The sequence below is a fragment of the Schistosoma haematobium genome, chromosome 4, assembly GCF_000699445.3.
Source record: "Schistosoma haematobium chromosome 4, whole genome shotgun sequence".
Lineage (NCBI taxonomy): Eukaryota > Metazoa > Platyhelminthes > Trematoda > Strigeidida > Schistosomatidae > Schistosoma > Schistosoma haematobium.
The window spans coordinates 43,921,446-43,947,495 of NC_067199.1; the positions used below are offsets into that span (position 1 = coordinate 43,921,446).

General features: G+C 36.7%; 1 protein-coding gene across 1 annotated transcript in view; it reads left to right on the plus strand.

The window, feature by feature from the left end:
* The window catches only part of MCM8_2 (DNA replication licensing factor mcm8), a 67,312-nt gene that overhangs the window by 20,044 nt on the left and 21,218 nt on the right, over positions 1 to 26,050 (plus strand). Inside the window, exons 15-21 of the mRNA XM_051219401.1 lie at positions 626 to 820; positions 2,404 to 2,429; positions 3,449 to 3,493; positions 6,334 to 6,435; positions 8,664 to 8,743; positions 11,334 to 11,585; positions 14,432 to 14,826. Of these exons, the coding sequence (XP_051067111.1) occupies positions 626 to 820; positions 2,404 to 2,429; positions 3,449 to 3,493; positions 6,334 to 6,435; positions 8,664 to 8,743; positions 11,334 to 11,585; positions 14,432 to 14,826 (1,095 nt within the window). The remainder of the gene's footprint in view (positions 1 to 625; positions 821 to 2,403; positions 2,430 to 3,448; positions 3,494 to 6,333; positions 6,436 to 8,663; positions 8,744 to 11,333; positions 11,586 to 14,431; positions 14,827 to 26,050) is intronic.

Below are 26,050 nucleotides of genomic sequence, written 5' to 3' on the forward strand. Positions count from 1 at the left end.
TGTTTTATTATAATACATTAAATAATAGACACTTTTTGGTGTTTACATACTAGAAAAGCTCAGGATTTTATTATCTGTGTGATTCTCGGATCTTTGTTGCATAACACTATTTTGTCCCTCTTCCTATATTCTGTTATCCATTCAGAAAATATAATCTCTTTTGGGATCTATGTCATTAGATCACTTGCCTGTAGGTTCTATAAATTATTAGCAATAGTTCAAAAATGGTAAAATGTCTATTAACAGTTACATGATAGCTTAGTAAAACTCCCCTAATGATTCCCCTTGTTTTAGTAGATTCTTTTGTCGAAATTATGTGTGGTTCAGAAAACTCTTTTCTTCTATGATGGAAGAAATTCCTGACCGTACTTAACTAAGAATCAGTATAGGTATATCAGTGTGCAATATGATCATTCATGTTACCACTAATCTGTTCAGATGATATCAATTCTTCATAGATGACCTTCTGATTGATTGTTTCAATTTAAGTGTTTAATAGCATAAGAAGAAGTATTTTTGATTTATCACGACTAATCTACTCTCTTTTTTGTTATAAATAGACTTCATTTTATTCTTACTTATTGTGCAACTTTGTTTTTGTCTTCATGTTTTTTTTTTCTTTTAGTCTATTCAAAGCCATACGAATCAAATTTACGTAGAAATGAACAAATTCAATCAGCAATTAAGCAAACCAAATTAGTCGAAGATTTTATCGCTGTTAGACAACAAGCCGCAATGAACCGTGCACGTGGTGCTGGTCATATTATGGGTGTAGCTGATATATTAGGCGGCTCGCCATTTGTAAATCTCAACGAAAGAGGTAATCTAATTATCATTATTAATTTTCAGCATAGTTTTATTATTATTTTTTTTCATTAAATTGAAAATTCTGACTTTGAATTAGCCAATAAAATGTTTCAGTTCCCTAATGTAGGTTCATGGATGTTCGCCGCTAAGAAATGAAACAGTCATCCAGTGCTTCCAAGTTTTCAACGGTGGCCTAACTAAGATTAGTTCAATCTTTATATTGAAAGTCATTAAATGTATGAACTCCTGGAGTAGTAACCGGCACCGAAATGGATTGTTGAAATTCCCATAGGAAGTCATGATTGTATATTAATTTTGCTTCTCTTGAGTTGAAGCTACTCTAATTCTTATGATGACCTTCAGTGTATGTATATATTCACTGGAATTACAATAACGCTGAGAAAACTGAAATCGCATTTAGCCTATTTAATGCTCGAACATTCCTATTTAAATTTATACTACTTATAATTAGTAAGTAATAAAACGCATAAGTTAAAATAACGCGTGTGTAAATAACATCACAGCTTTACAAATTTTTTCTACCATTTGCTAGCTTATTTTCTCTTCTTCACTCCCTGCATACTTAAATTGACTATTCACATATTTTTCATCATGTAGTTCTTAATAGTAATGAGTTTACACTTAAAAACTTTGGCCTACTTAATATTGTCAATCTATTTATTCATTTTATTATGCTGTTTATGATTCTTATATTTACTACCAAACTGTCACTTTACCATCAGTCCTTGATTCTGTCTTATGATAATTAGTTATGTAATCGTTTGTATGATTATCATTCATTAATAAATTGCCTTATTTAGTTGAACGTTTTCCGTATATACATAAAAATATTACAGGATATCTGAGTAATATCCAATGAAGATTTAGCTGATAACAATATTGTTCGGTCAAAATGTGTTGTTCTAGTTAGTCAATAGCAAATAAAACGAGGATATTTTATGTAATTATCCCTTGAATGTTTTTTGAGTGGTTGATCACATCAAAGTATAGACGAATTTCTATAGATCAACGCATATTTAATTTCATGTTAAGCTATAAATTATGTAATGTTGTGGAAGAGACACAGAAAATTCCTCGAAAAAAGTCCAAAGGGGTTATGAAAACGCTGGGAAACATTTTATACTATCAGCATTCAAGAAAAGTTTTTCGGAAACATCTAAAAACTGAAGAGTCACATGTCAGACTTCTGATTGGATGATTACCTATCCTACTACCATGTTTATCAGGGTTCCAAAGCTTTCAAGAAGCCCAAAGCCATCTGAAATACTACAAATACCTTCGATTTTCTATACATAAACTAAACTTGGTGTAAAGCATTCTTTCCATATTTCATGTCTTTTCTTTTGTGTTCAAGTTGTCGTGTAGAGTTAGCCTGGGGTTATTAGAAAAGCTTAACGAACGGATTCAAGTGCTCAGTCAAAATATTCATCAAACTGACTTTTAATAATTTAAGTACTGAAATGTGATTCTATTCTTTCTAACGTTGTTGTTTCACATTTGGTTCTATCACTTTTAAAATCAAAGATGACTTATGTGTTTGTGAATATTTTTTTTGTTACTTTATACATAATACAGGACGCATACTTGAACATCAAAGAGAGGTAAGTAGCAATTGAACATATCTTATTAAAGATTTCATGTAAAGTAATTTGCATAGTTTTTCTCAACAGTCAGCACTTACTTACTAAGGATCGAAACTCGACCCTTCATATTTTAGTAGGCCCTTAACAATTGGAAACACTGATTTGGTAACCAATGTTATACATTTCTTATTTCAATCAATTTTTGACACAACACAATGACGAGCTGAATTTATAGATATACACAGAAGGGGTAAAGTAGAGTAATTCTTTTTTTTGTAGAGACCGCTGGTGAACTAGAAAATAACTTGATTTGACTGAGTGAAAGATTCTTTAGATCGGTTTTGGTTTTAGGCAGCTGCGAGTAGTTGGTAGGAGACGTTAAACCTAGGCCTCATGCTAATTTCTACTTGTTAACAAGGCGTACTTACCGTTTTGCTAGCTGATACGTTGTGTGGTATTCAAACCACTATCGTTTAACTTCTAGAGAAAAATAAAAAAAACAAATAAGGCTGAATCATTTCGTCACATTTTGAGCTATATCACATTTTTTTCTCTAATACATCAACGACAATTATCATATGAACCAAATAATTTACACATAAGAAACTCGGAATAAATTTATTATCTCTTGAAGTCACTCCTGGAGTTTTGATGAGAAGCCGTTACCCGTGGAGTTCAACCAGGTCGGTTGTGAGTTATCAACTCACTGAAGACAATGGTGTAAGGTAGCGCAACTTCGTGGATTGGTTGAAGTTAGACATTAACACCGCTGGATGCCGGCTCAGTAGTCTAGTTGTGTTAAGCGCCTGGCGCGAGACCGATAGGTCCTGAGTTCGAGTCTCGCCGGGGGTGGGGTCGTGGATGCGCATTGCTGAGGAATCAGGAGGACGAAACGGCCGACCAATGCTTCCAGGTTTCCCATGATGGTCTAGCTTTAATTGACTCATGATTTCAATCAGTGAAATTTCTAAAATCTCAACAAAACCACTTCTGATAAATGTATTACACAGTTTGTTTTTTTCCATATTCTCTACCAGTTAAAAGCTTTGGAAGAGAAACGACAAAAGTTCGAAGCATTAAAAGTAAGTACTTTTTATTGGAACTACAATAAGGTAGATATATTTACCTTAATTTAAAATCAATAATATTAGAATTTAAAATGAAGGGAAAACTTCATCAAAATAAATTGTCAGTAAATAAGTAATCTGATACTGTTGTTTATGCACTTGATCACCAAACCCCCCACTTTTGAATCCTCCTAAAAGTTCTCTTTTTACGTTACCCGACTTTTGCTAGTCCTATCAATCTTAGTTGATTGTTGACTGTCGAAATTTTTTCGTGGCTAAACATAGATTAGACTAATTTGTGCAACAAAGGCACAACTGAAACAACCATCTGTCTATTAAAGATTTTCTTCAGTTAAAACTTGGCTTATGAAAGCAAATGCCATGCATACATTAAAAATATATAATCACATGTGTCGTTATTAAAAATGCCTGGATATACCGTTAGTACCTGATAGAGTGAGTGATACTGAAATTAAGGGTAGAAGTTTATGGTTATGGTTATGTTTATGGTTATTCGATTGATGAGACTACAATTCATGTTTTATTGATGTAGTTTGAAGGTATGTTACAAATAATTACTCGTTACATGATCCTATGTACAATTCTGACTGTTACAAGTGTAGTTTGCAAACAAATGGTCATATCATTGATTGAAGGGATAGTCACATCCTTGGCTCGTTTTATATTTTGAAATATTTTCATCATTTAACTGATCCTTATCAATGAGAATCGTGTTAATCGTGCAAAGTTATTCATACAGATATATCGTATTTACAATGATATATATTACATAGATGTCTGCGACCACACTTCGATGGCCGGCTAAGCTCTGCGATTTCCCTTACACCTACTGACAAAATATCGTGAGTTGTTTCTACCGATGGGAACACTATGAACGTAAAGACAAGACGATATCATAGCGATGACCTTCAGACCACCAAACAGACTGCAGAAGTCTCCGACAAACCTTTTCGCGATTTTCAAAACCCAGCAAACGATAACATATATTTTTTGTAAATAGATTTTTAAAAATTGCCTACATTTATTTTTCACAGTGCTTTAAATAGAAGATAACTGATATGATATAGCGCATCGAATTTAACATGGTGCTTCAGCTAAATTGACGGAGTCCCCTGTTCCATTATCTAAATGTATTTGAGCCGACATGATGTAATTCAAAGTATATGGTAAAGTGGCATACTTAACCGATGGTCTTGAACTATTAGTCCAAATTCAGCTAACAGACGCGCTAATTTGAAACGCTGTTGAGGATAGATTGTTGCTGAAACCTATGATTTCCATCATATTTCGTATTTTGAAAGAACTGCAATCATTCAAAGATGGTGGTTTTCATATGGAATGAACTATTAAGGTCAATATATTACTGGTCGGAGTGTTAAGGTTAGGATTATCAAAGTCAGGAGTTAGCACTAAGGACTTTTATGGCTGGTATCTACAATTAAGTAGTTTCAGGGTTAGAAGTTGAAGCTGAGAAGTTTCAGAGTTGAGAGCTAGAGTCATGGGGTTTTATGGTTGGGATCATGAGTCTAGGAGATTTCTGGTTCTCAGGCTTATGATTTCGGGGAGAATTTGAGGATGTCTAGGGAAATGTCGGGGTTTTTCCCTAAAGTCATACAAAAATCCATAGTCTTCCCCAGTGTCCGGGGGATATATCGGGAAAACCCTAAGTTCCCCCCAAAATAGGGAGATAGGGTTAGGATCCTAAGCTAATTAGATTAGGAATCAGAGTATAGCATGACCATATAACCATGATCTGCAGTCTAAATTATTGATATTTAGCACTAATAAGTTTATTAATGATGTTAAAACTCTTAATATTCTATAACCTTAACATTTTCCCATATTTTCGAGTTGAAATCTGATTGGGGATTTTTGATTGACTTGTATTGGTTCATATAAAGGCTTGTGTTGATCTTTCACGTCGATTTTGATATCCTAATAAATTTGAGTGTTTATTACGTTCCATGTGTATAATATGACTTATGGTGGCTGGTACTATGTCAAGCACACATAGGATATTCTAGCTTCTGGACAAACCAGCTTATTTATTCTACTCAAGCCACGTTCTGACCTTGTCACTTATTCACTCATAAGTCCTGACTATTTCGATATGATCGTATGTGTGTTAATCGCTTGCTCCAATCATTGAGTGTCTGCAATTTATTTTTGTTCGAATATAAATATTGGGTCACGCCTTATCAAATGGAGTTAGCTCACTCGTCTTCGCCACTGCATATGATTTCATTTTGCTTCGTTCTCTTCTCTTCACATCGTTTTCCTGATTGTCTGTCCAGATCAATGAGTGTACGAAATGTACGTATTCAAACTTCACTCTCGTATTTGACTTCTTTTATTCCGTTATTCTCTGACGTGAATTAAGTTGATAATAATATACGAGTATTGTAAGCATGTATATTTTGATAGCAATCATTCATACGATTGAATTGAAGTCAGATACACTGAGCCACTAAAATGATGAGCTCGTCGGTAACATCATCGTCCAATCTCGTTAGTGTTAAAATAAATGGCTGCTAAAGACTAGCTATAGAATGATAATATCATAAAGTTCGAACGATAATCAAAACTTAAGTGGAACTATTTAGTGAATAAGTCCCAGGTGAGATGAAGCCTGAATTTCAAGTTAGATTGTCGATTCTATAGTGAAATAAGTGGCTTCTTATTATTAACATTCATTCAAGCAATAATCTGATTCAAACATGCCACTCTACAATGTATACTTAAAGAATATTGTTATTGAAATGTCTTGGCAATCATGATTTGTTCAGTCGTTTTTTTTTAATTTCAAATATTTCCTCTTTGTATTTACATATTAGAAACAGGCAGAAGAACGTGCTCAACTATTAAGAGAACATTTAGAACGGCGTAAGAAGCAAGAGAAAGTCTTTGAACTAGAAAGGAAACACCAACTTTTCAAGGTGAAGAAAAAAAGAGAAGCGATTAGACATATTTATATGATAATGGTATATTTAATATGTGGATAGGAAGTAGAATCCGAACCTGTGTTTCTTCCTACTTGGGACTCATCAGCTGGATGTACTTGCATTCTAATATTGGTGTTCATACTGAGCCAGTTGGTGGCTAAGAGATAGGTACTTGGGGTCTAGTTGCTGCGTCAATACCAACATTGGAATGCAGGTGCATCAGGTTAAGGAATCTCAAGTAGGATGAGACGAATGTCTTGAATTACAATGCCAGCCATACACCGAAAATATACTTAAAACTTTTAACAAAACAATATGACGAGTCAATTCACTCATGCTGCACATAAGGCAACAGAAACTGATCAATCAACTGCCGTCCTGAATATCAACATAGGGAAAGAGGATCTCCTCTTAACTGTTTGTTACTTGTAATGTCCAGGAATTTTGTATCTCATAACTCTTCATAAAAGCTACGTCTTATATTTTAATACTATTCAGATAGCTAGTTTATTTTGAATGATTTGAAGGAAACCATAATGGTTAACAGTGGACTTTTTTCCCATAATGCTATTACTGTATTCAATAAAAGTGACTGTATTGTAGTGTAGAGAACAGAACATCAGTGGGGACAATCGATTGTATTTGACACGAAATTACAGACCATTTTAATAAAATCTGAGAACAATTGATTGATCACTGGATGGTGATCAATGTCATGCGTGTCTAGTCGCCACCCAGTGATCAATCAATTGTGATTACATCTCAGTCCTACTGGAGGTCGGTCGCGGCTCGGATAGCTCAGTGGTAATGTCTCTGACTGTGAAGCTGGGTGACACGAGATCAAATCTGCAAGGGAGTACAGGTACACCTTGCTGACGAGTGCCAAGTAGCACAAAACCTGGGTCCAGGGTTTCCTGTCGACTACCTCCAACCATCTAATCTCAACCATATAGTAAATCGTTAATTTGCAAAATATCAACCCATCATCTCAAACTTGGATGTTCCTGTTGCAAACATCAATCCATTGTCTCAGACCTCATTGTTCGTGCATTTTCATACCAATTGCGTTCCGTTCCCATTCTTTCCTCATCAATCTTCTACTGAAATACATTCTGTGTCTGACCACTGTTATATACTAGTGATATGAATATAAGTAACCCACACCACAGTAGGATTTATTGTCTTCATATGTGCTTTTCAAACATGTTCCGTATTAATGTCAAACCACAGAGTCTTGGCTTAATAACTGCATTTCATACAAATAGAAATTAATCTTGAATACAATATATGTTTCTGGAATGTAAATTAATGTAATTAGCACAACGTCTGTAGCGAAGAGAGTCAGTCAAAGACGAGAGAACATACAGTAGTTGAAATTGGAGACAGGAAATAATTACGAGTCTGAATGGCGGACGTTTATGTAAATGTTAATAACCAATTTGTGAATCACTCATGCAATGATATCAAGAAAAAGTCCAACTATACATCAACAGAATTAAGAAATTACAATATGAGCATAACTGCTCCACAATTTGAAGAGAACTGAATGATAGTCCCTTAATGAATTAACACTAATTTAGGACGTAAAGGCGAGGATTGGCAAAGAGCCGCACTCCTACAATGAAAGAACATATGGAACTCAAAACAACTGTCTGTCAACCAATATCAAAGTTCGAATCTTCAATACGAACTTCAACACAGCTCTACTGTACGGAGCTGAAACTTGGAGAACTACTACAACCATCATCAAAAATGTACAGGTATTTATAAACAATTGTCTACACAAGATACTCAATGTCCATTGACCTGATACTATCAATAATAGCCTTCTATGGGAGAGGACAAGCCAGATTCCAAGTGAAGAGGAAATTAGGAAAAAACGTTGGAAATGGATAGGACATACATTACGTAAATCATCAAACTGCCTTACGAGGTAAGCCCTAACTTGTAATTCTGAAGGGAATCTGAAAAGAGGAATGCCAAAGAACACATTACTTCGGGAAATAGAATCAGATATGAAAGAGATGAATAATAACTGGAGTTAGCTGGAAAGAATTGTCCAGGACAGGGTTGGATGGCGAGTGTTCGTGAGCGGCTTATGCTCCTCCACGAGGTGTAACAGGCGTAAGTTATTGTTTTAAAGACAATAATAAATATCACAATCTGGAAAGTAGTTTTGAGAAATAAGCTAATTGTATGATCACTTTTCATTTCTATTAAAGCTTGAACAGTTCGAAAGATTGTGTACACCACAATCTAAATTGGTTCAGAAATCGGTAGAACATAAATATGTCGATTCAAGGTTAGTTTAAAAAATATTGAAAGAAATTACTTTATGTATTTAAATACACTTATGAAACTGTCAAATTTCTAAAATTGTGATATCCATATTCAATTTGTTAGATAAAAAGAACAAGCATCTTTTTAATGGTAATCAAGTCTACTTGTAACTCATCACGATAGAATTGTTCTATTCTGGAAGATAAACCATGAGTTTATTGAATCCAATGCAAAAATTATTATTATTTGAACACATAAATATTTGTATAAAGGAGCACTGAAAACAAATGTGTCATACAAATCACTTGATTTGTGTATGGGCTATGATACTGCTCGGGTGCTCAAACCAAAGCATGTGATTTCCTTAGGTAGCCGCACCCGGAGCTTTCGATCTAGAGGTTTGATCCACAAAGCAGTAAAACAACGTAAGGAGATGCAATCTCATGGTAGTTTGTGACCAACAATAGGTTCATAGTTCATTTGTTCCTTCAGCATCCTGAAACCCATGTGCACCATTGGTTTGGAATCAGCGTTTTCCAACTCCCCCAGATGGATCCTCCATATCCATCAATGCAAAAAATTGAGAATCAGATTGTAGATGCCTGCTCCCCCCAAGAAGTTTCTAAAAAAAACAGTGGTTTTCATACGTTTCATTTACACTGGTTAAATGTTGAATGCGTTTAACAAAATACCACTCAGTGATTTGTGCCGTTTGAATATCGTCTCAAATATTGTAAAGCGGAAATTCTGAAATCTGCGATTGTCACACACAAACTTTCATTTCGAAATAATTGTATAGTATGGTTAATTCCAAAAAAATAATGTGGTGAGATTATAATTTATGGATGACCTTTGAGCCACGCTAAAATAACCTTGAGAATGTTCGCCTGCTTACTAGGATTAAATAAGGGCTATAAAGCAGTGTGAAAAATACGGATTATGATTTACAGTTGATAGTTAGGATTAGGAATTAGACTTAAGGTTTTCATCACGGACTAACATCAGTTAAAATGCCAAAACGTTAGTTAGCCAAATGGATGAATGAATTCCATGCCAAAATCCATGATCTGTTATTCTAAATTTGATTGGTTCGTCCATAAATTATAGTCTCGCCGAAAATAAATTATCAGTTCAAATTTCTTTTTTCGAGTGGTGCATCAGAGAGATATAAGTACAATATAAATGTTTGACTCTATTTTAAACAAATTCCCTCTAGCAGTGTTTCTTAGAGGAACTATAATTATATAGCTGACTTAAAAATCTAATATGATTTGAATGAAATTAATTACAATGAATGACATAGCTTAAAATCTCATTAAGGCAGTCAATTCTCTTCAAAATAGCTGATATAACTTGTTGATGATAGGCTACTAGCCTATGCCCTGGTATGGCCACGCGTATACAGCCTGTGCCAAGGAAGTCCTACTCATTGCTTCTCGTGGCGGGGATGCTGTTTACGAAAATGAGAGGACGAAAAGCGAATGTCCGGCACTTTAACCGGACCCCAAACCAATGGCGCACATGGACTCCAGTATCCTGCGGGAACAAATAGCGTATGAACCGATCGTTGGTCACCGGCTTCCATGGGACTGCATCTCCTCCTGATACTCCACTACCTTGTGGATCAGACCTTTAGGTCAGAAGCTCGAGTTGTGGCCCCCTAAGAAAACCACCTGCTTCGGTTTGGGCACCCGAGCAGTATCACAGCCCTCACACATATCGAGTGAGATTTGTGTGGCGCATATGTATTTGGTGCCCTCTTGTACCAATATTCATGTGTTCGAATAAATAAATATACTAGCCCAAGACTGAGATTGAGCACTCTCTGCTGATCGACTCCAATTCGCATTAATGTGACAAGATATTACATAGATTGACTATAATTATTCCTCAATTATATTTACTTATGCAGAATTTTCAAATGATTATCAATGTTTTCATTAGGAATCTCCGGTACTACAATGAAAACCATTAGTGTTGATCATCAAAAAAAAAAGTAGTTTTCACTTTACCTACAAATATCTTATTTGGACACTATGTATTCTATAGTCTTATCAGAGTCTATTACAAAGCAATAATAACGTCATTTAGAAGAAAAAAAATTGTATAGACATACCCCAAAAATGGTTTGAATAACTTTTTTCTGGTTAGCGTTTTTCTAGCGAGTTAATTTACTACGAGATGGGGTCGCTAACACCATGCCCAACCCGCCTCCTTTACCTGGGCTTGGGACCGGTAGTAATTCTAAAAGAACTACAGGTGGAGTAGGATAAAGAGTGCTGGTGGACGGCCTATGCTCTTCCACCAGGAGTAACAGGCGTAAGTAAGTAAGTGAGTAATACCACCAAAAATGTAACAACAGACGGAGTAGATAATAAAATTACGAGTAGTACCTATATTTATAAAAAAAAAGAGAAATTATACTAATCAATAATTGTTAGTTAAGTAAAGACTTTCTCGTCAAGATCAGATTCAGTGTAAAGAATGATTGTTTAAATCTGTGATTTGATCGGGTAATTTCCAGACTTAATAATTATAGCAAACCCTAATAATAATAAAGTGATAAAGATCTTAATTGGTTAAGTCTTTGGTATTATTTTCTTAAATTTTAGTGATATCAAACCATCTGATATTACTGTCAAAGGATCACAACCTTTAGAAGCGCCTAGTTTAAGTATGGTATTAGCTAAATTAAATGAAATGCCTACTTTAACAAAAATTGATAGTTATAATGATAATTCATTGGAATTAAATCAAAATATGGATGATGGAGATGGTGAGGAAGAAGAAAGTTCAGCAATTACAGAAGATGATCCAAATTCAAATTCTAGTTCTGTTCATTCTTCAAATGTATATCATAAATGGTTAGTTTTTATATTTGAATTTAATCTAACTTTCAAACTGATGATTCCGATTATGTAGAAAGTAACATTAACTGGAAAGTATTATAAATGATAGAAGGCAATTAAACTATTGCGTTTTCATTGCAATTATGAAACAATACAAGTTAGACCACCAGTGAAAACCTGGAAGTACTAGACTTCTGTTTTGTTCTGGTACGTGACTACTCAACAATGCGTTTCCACGATACCGCGCCTGGGAATCGAACCTAGAACCTAGAACGCTAACTTTCTGTAAAGTAGGAATCAACACTTGTATGGATTTATCAGTTATGAGTATAAAAATAGAGATGTCTTATTCATATACTAGATAGTGTTTATTTTGCATTGATGTGGTTGTTTCGAAACTAAAGAAACCCGAACAATGGTAGAATAAGTGATAAAATCTAAAACTCGACGATCTAAATCTAATGCGCTCCCAGTGAAATCCATACATCTCGGGTTCTGTCAAATTCACTTCAGGATTCAGATCAAACGATTGAGTTACGCGTAAAACGAAAACAAGGAATTTATCGACAAAGCGGTACTATTATTAACAACAATATATACATTCCATTATATAAACCTTAATTTATAAAGCATCTGAGGCTATTCTAGGTGTCAATGTACGATAAAAGAGGGAGATTTTTCTAAAATACTTCTGTATGAAACATCTACAGAAAAATACAACAACAAATGAGTTCAAAGTCTCAGATTACTGTAGATACATAAGATTATCACAGAATGGGATAGTAATTCGGGGCATATGTTTTTAATAAATAATTAACAATCACATAAGTTATTGAATATTATTGAGTAGTATGGTTTGTATGGATAAGAAGGAATTAAGATGAAGTAATCAACACGAGTTTTTATCCCTTATATAGGGTTGAAGGTATGTTACTGTCATGGACGAAATACCTGTTCACTGCGTCTTTCTTTCCTTTATTTTCTCCAGTTCAGTTCAATATGTGACGAGAACCAAATTGCATCTGAGATCAATCTTTGAGAAGATGAAAGTTATCAGAGTTGTGATATATTTGCGTAATACGTTTCGAACAGTATGATCACACTAATACCTTGAAGTTTATTTTTTAAAATATCTATAACAACTATAGAACATAACTCTGAGCTGAAGTCATGAAGTTATGGAATTAAGAGTATAGGATGATTCTAAAACTGAAAATATTGAGAGAGGTAAAGAATCAGTCTATTTCCATCATGAAAACCGGTTTCAAGTCATTTATGTCATCTAACAAAACCAAGAGTCAGTAAATTCATAGATTGATAACGGTTTTTTTCCTGACTATCCCCAATCTTTTCTTTCAACCTACTTTAATCACATCCATCGTAATATATCAGAGTAGGTGGTCTATTTTTAAGTAGTGGTATAGAAATGATGGAAATGTGTATTTAAGGTGACTGGATTTGATAGCTTTGGATACTTTAATCTGGATGAACCTTTATTCCCATTCTGGAGAACATTAACAGTGCTTTCTTCATATAGAAGTGAACTCTTTGATTAGTCTATCATTATTAGCTTACTTGATTTCTGATAATCTAAGTTCATGTATCAGTTTTACTAAACTCTACATTATTAAGAATGTTTATATTTCCCATGAAAGTTAACGGTTTTATTCAACGATCTCAGAAGGAACAAAAGAGATATTGCTTACTTACTTACGCCTGTTAATCCCAATGGACCATAAACCGCCAACCAGCATTCTCTAACCTATTCTGTTCTGGGCCTTCGTTTCCACTTCCATTCAATTGTTCTTCATTCTTCTCATTATCTATCTCCATTTCTCAACATAATGTGTTCTTTAAGCTTTCTCTTCTCTTTTGGATTTGAGAATTCCAAGTGAAGGCTTACCTTGTGACACAATTAGGTGCTTTCTCTCAATACATATCCTATCCCATTGTTATAACTTGTGACCGTTGATTAATGTGCAGTGACTTATCGATCGAATCAATGACGCGTGAAACACGTGCGAGCAGCCTAGAGTCCTAATTGGCGCTGCTTCCTGCCTAGCCCAGCCAGTTAAGTCCAGAACACAAGTCTCAGCCTCTGCGATATGAATCATTATATTTCAAACATACTGAGTTTATATACCAATCAAACAGACCACAACGTACCAATAAAATGTGAAACAACATTTGTACAAGAATTAGCCAAATATGGCTGTGAATGAGGGAGGTAGTAATTAATATACTGGGTATAACTCAAGAATGGTAAAACGTATAATAATAGTTTATGGGTCAAAATAAAGCTTATAATAAGAGGAATATGAATATGCATAGTTTATTTACTTAATAATTATACAATAGAAATATACGTTTAGTATTGGTCCATCAATAAATCCACAAAGTTACCATTCATTATTCTTGTCGGGACATAATACCTATCTATTCAACAATCTCTTTTTGTTAAAATAAATCTGAATGTTATTTTCAACATGAATCTTTTCTTCCTTTATTATTATTATTATTATTAATTGAGATCATGAACCGATTGATGTTGGACCACCATTGAAAACCTAGAAGCACTGGACGACCATTTCGTCCTATTGTGGGACTCCTCAGTGGCAGTGCGCACCCACGATCCCGCTCGCGAGATCCGAACCCAGGGCCTCCAGTCTCGCACGAGAACCCCTAACCTACGGGACCACTGGGCCGGCATCCAATGGTGTTAATGTCTAACGGCCGTCCAGTGCTTCCAGGTTTTCATTAGTGGTCTAACATCAATCGGTTCATGATCTCAATCAAATACTTAACAATCTCCACAACCCAATAACTGATTATTATTACTATTACTATTATTATTATTACAGTACTGCAATACGTAAAAGAAAAGATAATATTCTACGTCGATTAAATGCGAAATCAACGGATTCCCGTAGTAAATGGATTAAATTCTCATCTAATTATAAATATGATATAAATTTTAAAAATTATCTTTTCTATCAAAATCATATAGATCAATTGAAACATTCAATAACAAAATATCCATTCATAGATCATACAATTTTAAATAAATTAGCTCAACGTACATTAGAAACGAATAATAATTCATCAATGGAATTAACTCATTTACCAGATCATCATAATAATAATAATAATGAAGAGAATAATCAATTAAAGTCTATTCATGATTCCTTTACTTATGATTGGTCAAATTCAAATCATACACTTGTACGTAGATTAAATGAAGCGCCAATTGTAACAGGTATTCTCTTTGTTGTTAGGTCTGTTTAAATTTATATTTTATTTTATTTGAGAAAAATTAATTAAATGTTAATGAAGCTGATTTCATTTAAGCGAATCTCCTTTCTGATATGATTTTACAGTGTTAACTTACTTACTTACTTACACCTGTTACTCCTCGTGAAGGAGCATAGGTCGCTCACCAGCATTCTCCATCCAACCCTGTCCTGGGCAATCCTTTCCAGCTCCTTCCAGTTGTAATTCATCCTTTTCATATCTGCTTCTATTATCCGACGTAATGTGTTCTTTGGCCTTCCTCTTTTCCGCTTCCCTTCAGGATTCCAAGTTAGAGCTTGCCTCGTGATGCAGTTTGACGATTTGCGTAATGTATGTCCTATCCATTTCCATCGTCTTTTTCTAATTTCCTCTTCAGCTGGAAGTTGGTTTGTTCTCTCCCACACAAGGCTATTGCTGATGGTATCCGGCCAATGGATGTTGAGTATCTTGCGTAGACAGCTATTTATAAATACTTGTACTTTCTTGATTGTGGTTGTTGTAGTTCTCCAAGTTTCAGCTCCATACAGTAGAATTGCCTTGACGTTCGTATTGAAGATTCTCACTTTGATATTGGTTGAAAGTTGTTTTGAGTTCCATATGTTCTTCAATTGTAGGAATGCGGCCCTTGCTTTGCCAATCCTCGCCTTTACGTCTGCATCTGAACCTCCATGTCTATCGACGATGCTTCCCAGATATGTGAAGGATTCTACATCTTCCAGAGTTTCGCCATCAAGGGTGATTGGATTGCTGTTCTCCGCTTTGAATTTGAGGACCTTGGTTTTCCCTTTGTGTATGCTGAGGCCTACTGATGCAGAGACTGCTGCTACATTGGCTGTCTTTATCTGAATCTGTTCACGTGTACGTGATAGGAGGGCTAGGTCATCTGCGAAGTCCAGATCGTCTAATTGGTTCTGAGCTGTCCATTGTATTCCGTGTTTTCCTTCAGATGTCGAGGTCTTCATAATCCAGTCGACCACCAGAAGAAAGAGGAATGGAGAGAGTAAACAGCCTTGTCTGACTCCGGTCCTTACTTGGAATGCATCTGTCAGCTGTCCTCCATGCACTACTTTGCACTGTAGTCCGTCGTATGAGTTCCGGATAATATTGACAATCTTCTCAGGAACTCCGTAGTGTCGAAGAAGTTTCCATAATGTCCTCCTATCTACACTGTCGAATGCCTTTTCATAATCAATGAAGTTGATGTATAGTGACGAGTTCCACTCAACTGATTGTTCGACGATGATCCGTAGTGTTGCAATTTGGTCTGTGCACGACCGATCATTTCGGAATCCAGCTTGTTGATCTCGAAGTTGGGCATCTACTGCATCCTTCATCCGGTTCAGCAACACTCTGTTGAAGACTTTCCCTGGTATTGACAGTAGTGTAATGCCTCTGTAGTTTTCACATTTGCTCAGATCTCCTTTCTTTGGAATCTTGATGAGGTGTCCTTCTTTCCAGTCCATTGGCACTTGTTCCTCCTCCCAAATCTTTTTGAATAGAGGGTAAAGCATGCTTGTGGTTACTTCGACGTCTGATTTCAGTGCTTCAGCTGGTATGTTGTCGGGTCCTGCTGCTTTCCCGTTCTTGATTTGTCTGACGGCCATTCTAATTTCTTCCGTCGTTGGTGGGTTGACATCTATAGGAAGATCTGTGTGTGCTGCTTCGATGTTCGGTGGATTCATTGGAGCCGGCCTATTCAGGAGTTCCTCGAAGTATTCTACCCATCTGTTTCGCTGTTGTTGAATTTCAGTGATTGGCTTGCCTTCTTTGTCTTTGACCGGCCTCTCTGGTTTACTGTATTTCCCTGATAGTTTCTTCGTTGTATCGTAGAGCTGTTTCATATTTCCTTCTCTAGCAGCTTTTTCTGCCGTCGTTGCTAATTCTTCCACGTATTTCTTCCTGTCGGCTCTAATGCTCCTCTTCACTTGCTTGTTTGCTTCTATGTATTCAGCTTGTGCTTGGACTTTCTCTGCTCGTGTTCGGCTGTTGTTAATTGCTGTCTTCTTGTTCTTCCTTTCTTTGATCTTGTCCAGTGTTTCTATAGAGATCCATTCCTTATGATGGTGTTTCTTTAGGCCCAGAACCTCTTGACACGTTGAAGTCAATGTTTCTTTGATGCCTTTCCAGTTGTCCTCCATGGTGGTTTCTTCTTCCTTCAGTAGATCTTGAAAGGCTTGGAATCTGTTGTTGAGAGCTATCTTGAATTCATTGAGTTTGTCAGTATCTCGAAGGAAGGCTGTATTGAACCTTTGTATTGCTGTTTGTCCACTTGTCCAGTTCTTTTTTAGCTTCAGTTTTAAATTGGCTACAACTAGGTGGTGATCTGAAGCTACGTCAGCTCCTCTCCTGGTTCTCACATCTTCCATTGTCCTTCGGAATTTTTTTGATGCAAATATGGTCTATTTGGTTCTCTGTAGTGTGGTCCGGTGAGATCCATGTAGCCTTGTGTATACGTTTGTGTGGAAATATTGTGCCTCCTATGACTAATTTGTTGAATGCACACAAATTTGCAAATCTTTCTCCATTTTCGTTCCTCTCTCCCAGTCCATGTCGTCCCATAATATCTTCATATCCAGTGTTGTCTATTCCGACCTTGGCATTTAGATCTCCCATCAGAATGGTGAGGTCCTTTCTTGAGCATTTCTCTATGATTGACTGCAGCCGCTCGTAGAATTGATCTTTAATGTCGTCGTTGCTATCATTGGTGGGTGCATAACATTGGATAATATTCATTAAGATCCCCTCCTTCTTTGTTTTGAATGATGCTTTGATGATTCTGGATCCGTGGGATTCCCATCCTACAAGTGCATTTCGTGCTACTTTGGACAGCATTAGAGCAACTCCCTGTGTGTGTGGAGCATTTTCCTCTTCGTGACCGGAGTATAGCAGCATCTCTCCCGTAGCTAGCCTTTTCTGTCCAGCTTGGGTCCAGTGGGTTTCGCTGATTCCCAGTACTGCCAAGTTGTATCTCCTCATTTCCGTTGCTATTTGGCTGGTCTTCCCGGTTTCCCACATTGTTCTAACGTTCCATGTACCTATAAAAATTTTTGCTCTGGTTGTTAGAAGGGGCATCGGCCTCGTGGCTTCCGAAGGAATTCGGCTTTCACCATGAAGCGTCATAATTCTTCTAAATGAAGACCTTCTAACTCTCAGGGCAGAGTTAAAATGGTTTGAATTATTTTTTCTGGTAAGCGTTTTTTAGCGAGTTAGTTTTCTACGGGATGGGGACGCTAACCCCATGCCCAACCCTCCTCCTTTACCCGGGCTTGGGACCGGCAGTAACTCTAGAAGAGCTACAGGCGGAGTTTTTACAGTGTTAAGTTTATTCAATAAACAGTTCATATCCTCATATCAATATATGTTGTTCACTAGTGACTGGCTTCAAGAGGTATATCCTGGAGTTCTAGTGAGAAGCAGTGATCAGTGAAGTTCAACCGGGTTACTCATTGATGATAATGGTGGATGTGTCGCTCAATTTCGTGAATTGGTTGAAGTTAGACATTAACACTGTTGGCTGATGGTTCAGTGGTCTAGTGGTTAAGCGATTGTGCGTGAGACTGATAGGTCTTGGTTCGAGTTCCTCAGAGCGAAGTCGTGGACGCGCACTTCTGACGAGTCCCACAATAGGATGAAACGGCCGTTCAGTGCTCCCAGATTTCCCATGGTGGTCAAGTTTTAATTGACTCGTGATCTCAACTATTAAAATTATTACAATCTCCACAAAACCCCTTCTGGAACTAACATATCGTCCACATATCTTTTATAAAGTGACATGTTTTCGATTAGGTCTTCAGGAGAAGAACAACCAGCTTCCCTTCCTAGATAAGTAGAAAAGAAGATGGCTCAATCAAACGATCCAAGTTTAGGAAACCAACGTGGATAGGTGAATACCTTAGTTAATGCGCTATGCAATACAAACGGGGTTTCATAAGGTGCCTATTTAACAGGCTTGATTGCATTTGCACTAATGATGACGTTGATGATGATGTTAGGTTGCTAAATAACACATTAATGGAAAATAGCCATCGCCTTAAATTCATAAATAGATGGAAAGTTGACGGTACAGTGAGACCTACCATAGCTTTGGAAGAAAAAAGCCTGTCTACATTACCTTACCATTTGCAAGTGATTCAAGTAGCCTTTTATTGAAACAAAGGCTTAAATCAGTCATTAATAAGACGTATTACGCAGTAAAGGTCATTATGAAGGAAACAACAAAGTCCATGCTTCCTCGAAAACCTAAAAGACATGAAAACGATTGCGTCACATCCCATTGTGTTTACCAGTTTCAATGTGTGTGTGGGCACACTTACATAGGGAAGAGTAATCGTGATCTCGAAATTAGGGTGTGTGAACATGTACCTAAATGGTTGCAAAAAACAAATAGAATTGAATGATCCAATAAGAGTAGAGGATAAACATCCATCATCCTCTATTGCTAAATATATAATCTTAACAGACCATAAGATTGATCTTAACTCGGCATTTGTGGTGTTGTATAAAAGTGTAAAAGGGCATATACTAAGATTCATTGAAGCTTTAGCCATACGAAAATTCAAAACCCCTCCGTGTATTCACAAACAGTTTGTTCTCACATTAAACCTACCCTGGTAATATTCGCTTATTATCCAGAGTGTTGAGGTTTCAAATTGTTTTCACATTATTTCTTTATTATCTTTGTCTCCTGATACTCTCCTTTCTAGTCTAGTTGACCTTTTATTTTTATATATAGATGTTCTTAAGAAGTATATATGTGATCAGATTGTTCGAAATCTATTGCGCTAATATTTTCTCACATCGTTCTGATAATCTTCGTCTTTTTATCACACTATGCAAATCCTTAACTCTAAATCTCAATCCTAAAGCTTAAATCCTAGTCTTAACATTATAAATCGTTTAATCAAATTTTCTGACCTCTGATGATTAATTGAATGAAGTCAACAAGTTATTAAGGTCGTTTGAAAAGTCATTCTACATCGTCCTTACATTTCAGCTTAACTTATTCCTGTTATCCTTCGGGGAGGAATATTGGCCGCCCACGACGGTTCTTCATCAACCGCTGTCTTTTATAATCCTTTACGGTTGCTATTCATCCTTTTCATATCTGCTGAAATGTATAAAACGCCAACCAGACATTTCACCTTAACCCAAAATATCAATGTCCCTACAATTTTATCTTAGAAATATTAACTTCGAAAATAACCTTAAGAAGTTTAAGTAAAAATTAACTGCAAATAATGAAAAAAAAGACGCAACCATACAAAAGCTTTTGATATATAAAAGCTGATAGTCGGAAACAGACAGGTTACAACAAGAATTTATACCATAACCAGTAAATCAAATAAGACATTTGATATGGTGAGCCAATCAGAAGTAGCCTAATGAGAAGGTCAATCGATGGTAGTCAGAAGTGACTTAAAGTTCAAGTGCATTTCATTGGGTCAATGGATCAATCTCCTAAAGATAGACCGGTATATATATGAATGAGTATTTATGCATTTTATTCGGTAGTTCAAAACACTTTCTCGCCCACTCTAGTGTTCTTGATGAAGTAGTCAGTTGCGGGCTTAGAGCTTAGCATACCGTGTATCAGTATCGGATGTCGAATACCGCACGTCACAACAACATTTATGAGAAAATTATATTTAAATAATCTCAGCGATTAGAATTTATATAATTCAAGTGTTTCGTCTAGCAAACTTGTCTGAACTTCAGGATAATAATCAAAACCGAGTATACGAGTCAATCTGAGCTATACCACCATTGAAAACGTGGAAGCACTGGACGGCCGTTTCATCCTAATACGGAATTCCAAAGCAGTGCGCATCCATGATTCCGCATGTAGGATCCAAATCCAGGACCTTCGCTCTTGCGCTCGAACGCTTAAACTTTAGACCAATAAGCTGGTATTCAAAAGTGTTAATGTCTAACTTCGATTGATCCGTAATCTTGCGCAACCGTTCATCCATTGTGTGAAGTGGATAACTGTCTCAAACCTAACATGAATTGTTCTCCGCTGTTCACGAATGATCACTAGAACTCCAGGAAATCCATCTTCAAGCTAGTCACTAGTAAACACATGATTATTATCAGTTTTTGATATTTGTGGAGATTGTAGCTTAGATTGACTCATGAATGCTACGTTGAAAATACTATAATCTCCGCGGATCGCCAAAATTGATAAAACAAAATTATCAAAGGAGTTTATGGTATTTACAAATCAAATCAAATCTTTACTATATTTAACTAATCATATTTAGATGTTGACCTTAGTTATGTCACATATAATGTCTTCTCTAGACTCGGCGCCCGATTTCTGATGATTTCAGTCGAATAGTATCCATGGGATAGAATGACTTTTATCATTGAAAATGAAGTAGTTCAAGTATATTAGCCATATCCATCTATATACCGGTCGTGTCACACAAAATGCCGCCTAGGTAGTAGTCTGAATTAAGTTTTGACAGCCAATCTCGCTTTACGCGCTCAGCACAGACCATCTCATTCCGACGACACACCTCCCCCTCACGAGAATGACTACCGATCGCCGGGTGTGTGGTGTGACCGTCAGAGCCTTGACTGTTGGCCTGCACCCCTGTTAGTGGGGCCTCTCATCACGAGAGTTTGATGCTGCACGTCTCAGACCTTCCCGCAAGGCTAACACGGGTGACCATGCACCCTCCACATAACCTCACAGTGGCTAACCCCCAGGCGACAACGGTGGCCAATTGGTGTCGCTGCTCAAATAAAAACTTCACAAAGCCAGTATAAAAGTATAATTTGCATAATGTTTCCAAACATCTAACTGAGGATATCCTAGTGGATCATGGTTAAAGGCACAAGAAATTAAAGCCAACCTTTACGATTATTTCTTTACAGTCAACTTTACTTCTTCTGAACTTCTGTATTCTAGATCCCCATCATTTAAGTAGTATATACGGTGTGTACACAGTGAGTTATTTTACTTCGAACCAGATATATCACCAGTTGACATTGCAGTTTAACAATGTACTTTCATAAACGAAATAATACTATAAACATTTTGCTTGGGATAAAGGAAGGAATTCATGAGTAATCGTTACCATGATTGTTAATATGACTATATATACTACTTAAATAGTGTTACTTTGGTTGTGGATGTCTGTTGTTAAACTGCAATGTCAACTGGTGATATATCTGGTTCGAAGTAAAATAACTCACTGTGTACACACCGTATATACTACTTAAATGATGGGGATCTAGAATACAGAAGTTCAGAAGAAGTAAAGTTGACTGTAAAGAAATAATCGTAAAGGTTGGCTTTAATTTCTTGTGCCTTTAACCATGATCCACTAGGATATCCTCAGTTAGATGTTTGGAAACATTATGCAAATTATACTTTTATACTGGCTTTGTGAAGTTTTTATTTGAGCAGCGACACCAATTGGCCACCGTTGTCGCCTGGGGGTTAGCCACTGTGAGGTTATGTGGAGGGTGCATGGTCACCCGTGTTAGCCTTGCGGGAAGGTCTGAGACGTGCAGCATCAAACTCTCGTGATGAGAGGCCCCACTAACAGGGGTGCAGGCCAACAGTCAAGGCTCTGGCGGTCACACCACACACCCGGCGATCGGGAGTCATTCTCGTGAGGGGGAGGTGTGTCGTCGGAATGAGATGGTCTGTGCTGAGCGCGTAAAGCGAGATTGGCTGTCAAAACTTAATTCAGACTACTACCTAGGCGGCATTTTGTGTGACACGACCGGTATATAGTCAAATGCTGTTCATTGTTGCGCAAAGGAGTATTGAGTAGGAACATGCCACAACCAATCAAGTTCAAAATTAACAGGAAGTTGTCAGTCATATCTGTCTTGAATCTTCAGATGTAAGAAGAGAAGGTCAAATTACTTATGTTAATCCCTTCGGAGTGTACTACTGTGGAGATCTAATCTCTTTTTGGATGTACCAACACATGTTGATACTACTTGTTCTGGCTGAAAACTCTAATAATTTGCTACTAGACATGAGGAATGAATTCCAGATTTAGATTATTTGATCTCAGTTTTTTAACTTTCTGAGAAAACATTCTCAGGCGATCAGTCCCAGATCGACTTACTTACTTACTTGCTTACTTACGCCTGTTACTCCTCGTGAAGGAACATAGGCCGCTCACCAGCATTCTCCATCCAACCCTGTCCTGGGCAATCCTTTCCAGCTCCTTCCAGTTGTTATTCATCCTTTCCATATCTGCTTTTATTTCTCGACGTGATGTGTTCTTTGGCCTTCCTCTTTTCCGCCTTCCTTCAGGATTCCAAGTTAGAGCTTGCCTCGTGATGCAGTTTGACGATTTGCGTAGTGTATATCCTATCCATTTCCATCGTCTTTTCTTAATTTCCGCCTGTAGCTCTTCCAGAGTTACTGCCGGTCCCAAGCCCGGGTAAAGGAGGAGGGTTGGGCAAGGGGTTAGCGCCCCATCCCGTAGAAAACTAACTCGCTGAAAAAACGCTTACCAGAAAAAAAATTCAAATAATCTAAACTCTGCCCTGAGAGTTAGAAGGTCTTCATTTAGAAGAATTATGACGCTTCATGGTGAAAGCCGAATTCCTTCGGAAGCCACGAGGCCGATGCCCCTTCTAACAACCAGAGCAAAAATTTTTATAGTTACATGGAACGCCCGAACAATGTGGGAGACCGAGGAGACCAGTCAAATAGCAACGGAGTCCCAGATAGAAGATAATGATAAAACACATCAATACCAAAGTCGACATTCAGCAAACAGTTAACTAGTATCAGATCACATCATAGCCTACTGTAAAATAATGAAAATTGGTTAAGACATCAATAAACTTGGATAATGGGATTCCATTTATTGTGTATATATGTCAATCGTTTTGGTAACTGATCGGCACTTTTATACTCTTGGTAGAATTTGTCTCTAATAACTACCGATTCATTCACTCAACTAGTACATTTAAGTCTAACTGTAATCATATCTTACCACAGGCACTTTATGTGGGTCTTCATGTTTTGATGCCACCAACAAACAGTAGAACAAATGACTGTGTGACACTTGGTTAATCATCTACTGTAAGTAAAATAAGAAGAGGGCATAGGATCGTCCTCAGATTCTCATGATGATAAGGCATCATTTACTTTCACTCGTTTCCACCTAACTCTGTGAAAGTCAATCCATGACCTTACAAATGATTCCGTAACTTCAAAGTTGAAATCTAAGACTTGGGTCACAGACCTTAACGAAGAGTTCACTTAGTTCGGTGAAAGTTACATCTACTGGAATACCTCTGTCTTTCTTTGCAGTGAAAAGATGGATCGAACATGAAAGGCCTGTTCTAAAACTATGTTATTCTACCATTGGAAGATTATTCACTTTTAAGTAACGCAGAGTGGCAACTTGAAAAATACTCTCCATTAGTTTGACCATATTACTAATAGTGGTAACTGGGCGATTTTTATTCATCAAATGTTTACCCCCAGTTTTTCAGACCCGACCAATTGTTGCACTCTTTCAGTCTCTTGGGAGTTTTGACTGCTCCAAAGATAACATTAAACAATATTGCTAGTAGTCCTTCAATTATATTCACTAGAACTTTCATAATTCGAGAATGAATATCATCAGGATCATTGAACTTACATACTTCGAGGTTCTAGAGTCGCATCAGGACAACTGTCTTCTCAACAAACGTAGGATCTATAAAAGAAACACCGTTGCTCGAAACCCACTGTTGGCAGGGGGCATTGGCAAGAACTGACTATTCGAGAAGACACTAAAAGAATCTTTTCTTCCTCATTTTGTTGATGGGTTACTAATCAATCTAGAGCCATCTTCTGCCATATTTTATAATCTAGTAGTGTGTCAGGTCTTATCCGAATATAAATACTATCCTGCTTCCAAGGTCCGGTTAACCAAGCAGGTTTTTGTGTCTCCTATCTAGAATCTCCTTAGAGAGTCTTCATTGTAGGAGATCAGCGTTTCCTTCCATTATTGTATCTGTTCTTACCAGATTTTTGGACTGAAATCCCATTGAGTTATTCAGTAGAATGTTCTGTGTAAATATTCCAACCTTTTCTGAACCATGCGTATGTCTAGTTTTAGGATCTATATCACTTCATTCAATCAAATCGTTCATAATGATGTTGGAAACAGTTCGAATTTTTTCTCTTGATCCAAGTGTGTTTATAGTTAGACTGTGGAGCTTTGGCGAAGTATTATTTAACCCCGAATGGAAATTTAAGAAAATAATATCAATCAAGGTTGGCGAACTGTTTGCAAGAGTCTCTTAATTTCTTCACTGTCTCTACACTGACCTCCATTTTCTTTCATTTGAAATTTTCGTCACATAACTCTGAGTTAATAACAGTCCTATTACGGTCATCATATAGAATAACTTAACGGACAACATCAACAAGTGGTCTATGATTCTTCGAATTTCGTTATTCATATGTTTCGTCAGATACTTTTGCACTTTACAATTGGATTATTTACTGCCTCTTACGTGGTTTCATTCACGTCACTAACACAGTCTCCATTGTCTATATTCAATCCTCCAGTACAAAAACGACAACAACTACTAACTTCCTTTTTTTGTCAGTATGTAAAAGATCGATAGCCTCTTGGATTGGCAATATCTTACTCAAACATTAAAATATAAAGAGTCAATCAGAAGTAGGCTACAAACATCTTTAATATGCATTGAATGTTCAATGTGTACATATTTTGTAGAACTAATTGTTACATAGTAGACACTACAGCAACAACTGGATCATTTTCACAACATGAAGCTAAATATTAATGTCCATATAAAAGTTTATTTGTTTTCGGTTAAATTTTGATTGAAAATTGAACAATCTCATTATTACAAACAAATGATCAAACTGTACAGAGATTTTTAGTTAATTTTAAAGTGAAATCAGTTTTTAAAACAATCTTTATTATTTAATATGGATATTTATCAGAAAGTAAGGTTTTGTAGAGATTGTAGTAATTTTAATAGTTGAATTCATGAATTGATTAAACCTAGACCATCATGAAGAACTTGTAAGCACTAGATGGTCACTTCATCTTAGTATGGAACCCCTAAGCAGTGCGTATCCACGGCCCCCTCTCGCGGGATTCGAACCCAAGCCCTACCAGTCTAACGTGCGAGTGCTTAACAACTAAACCACAGAGCCAGCATCCAACGGTGTTAATGTCTAA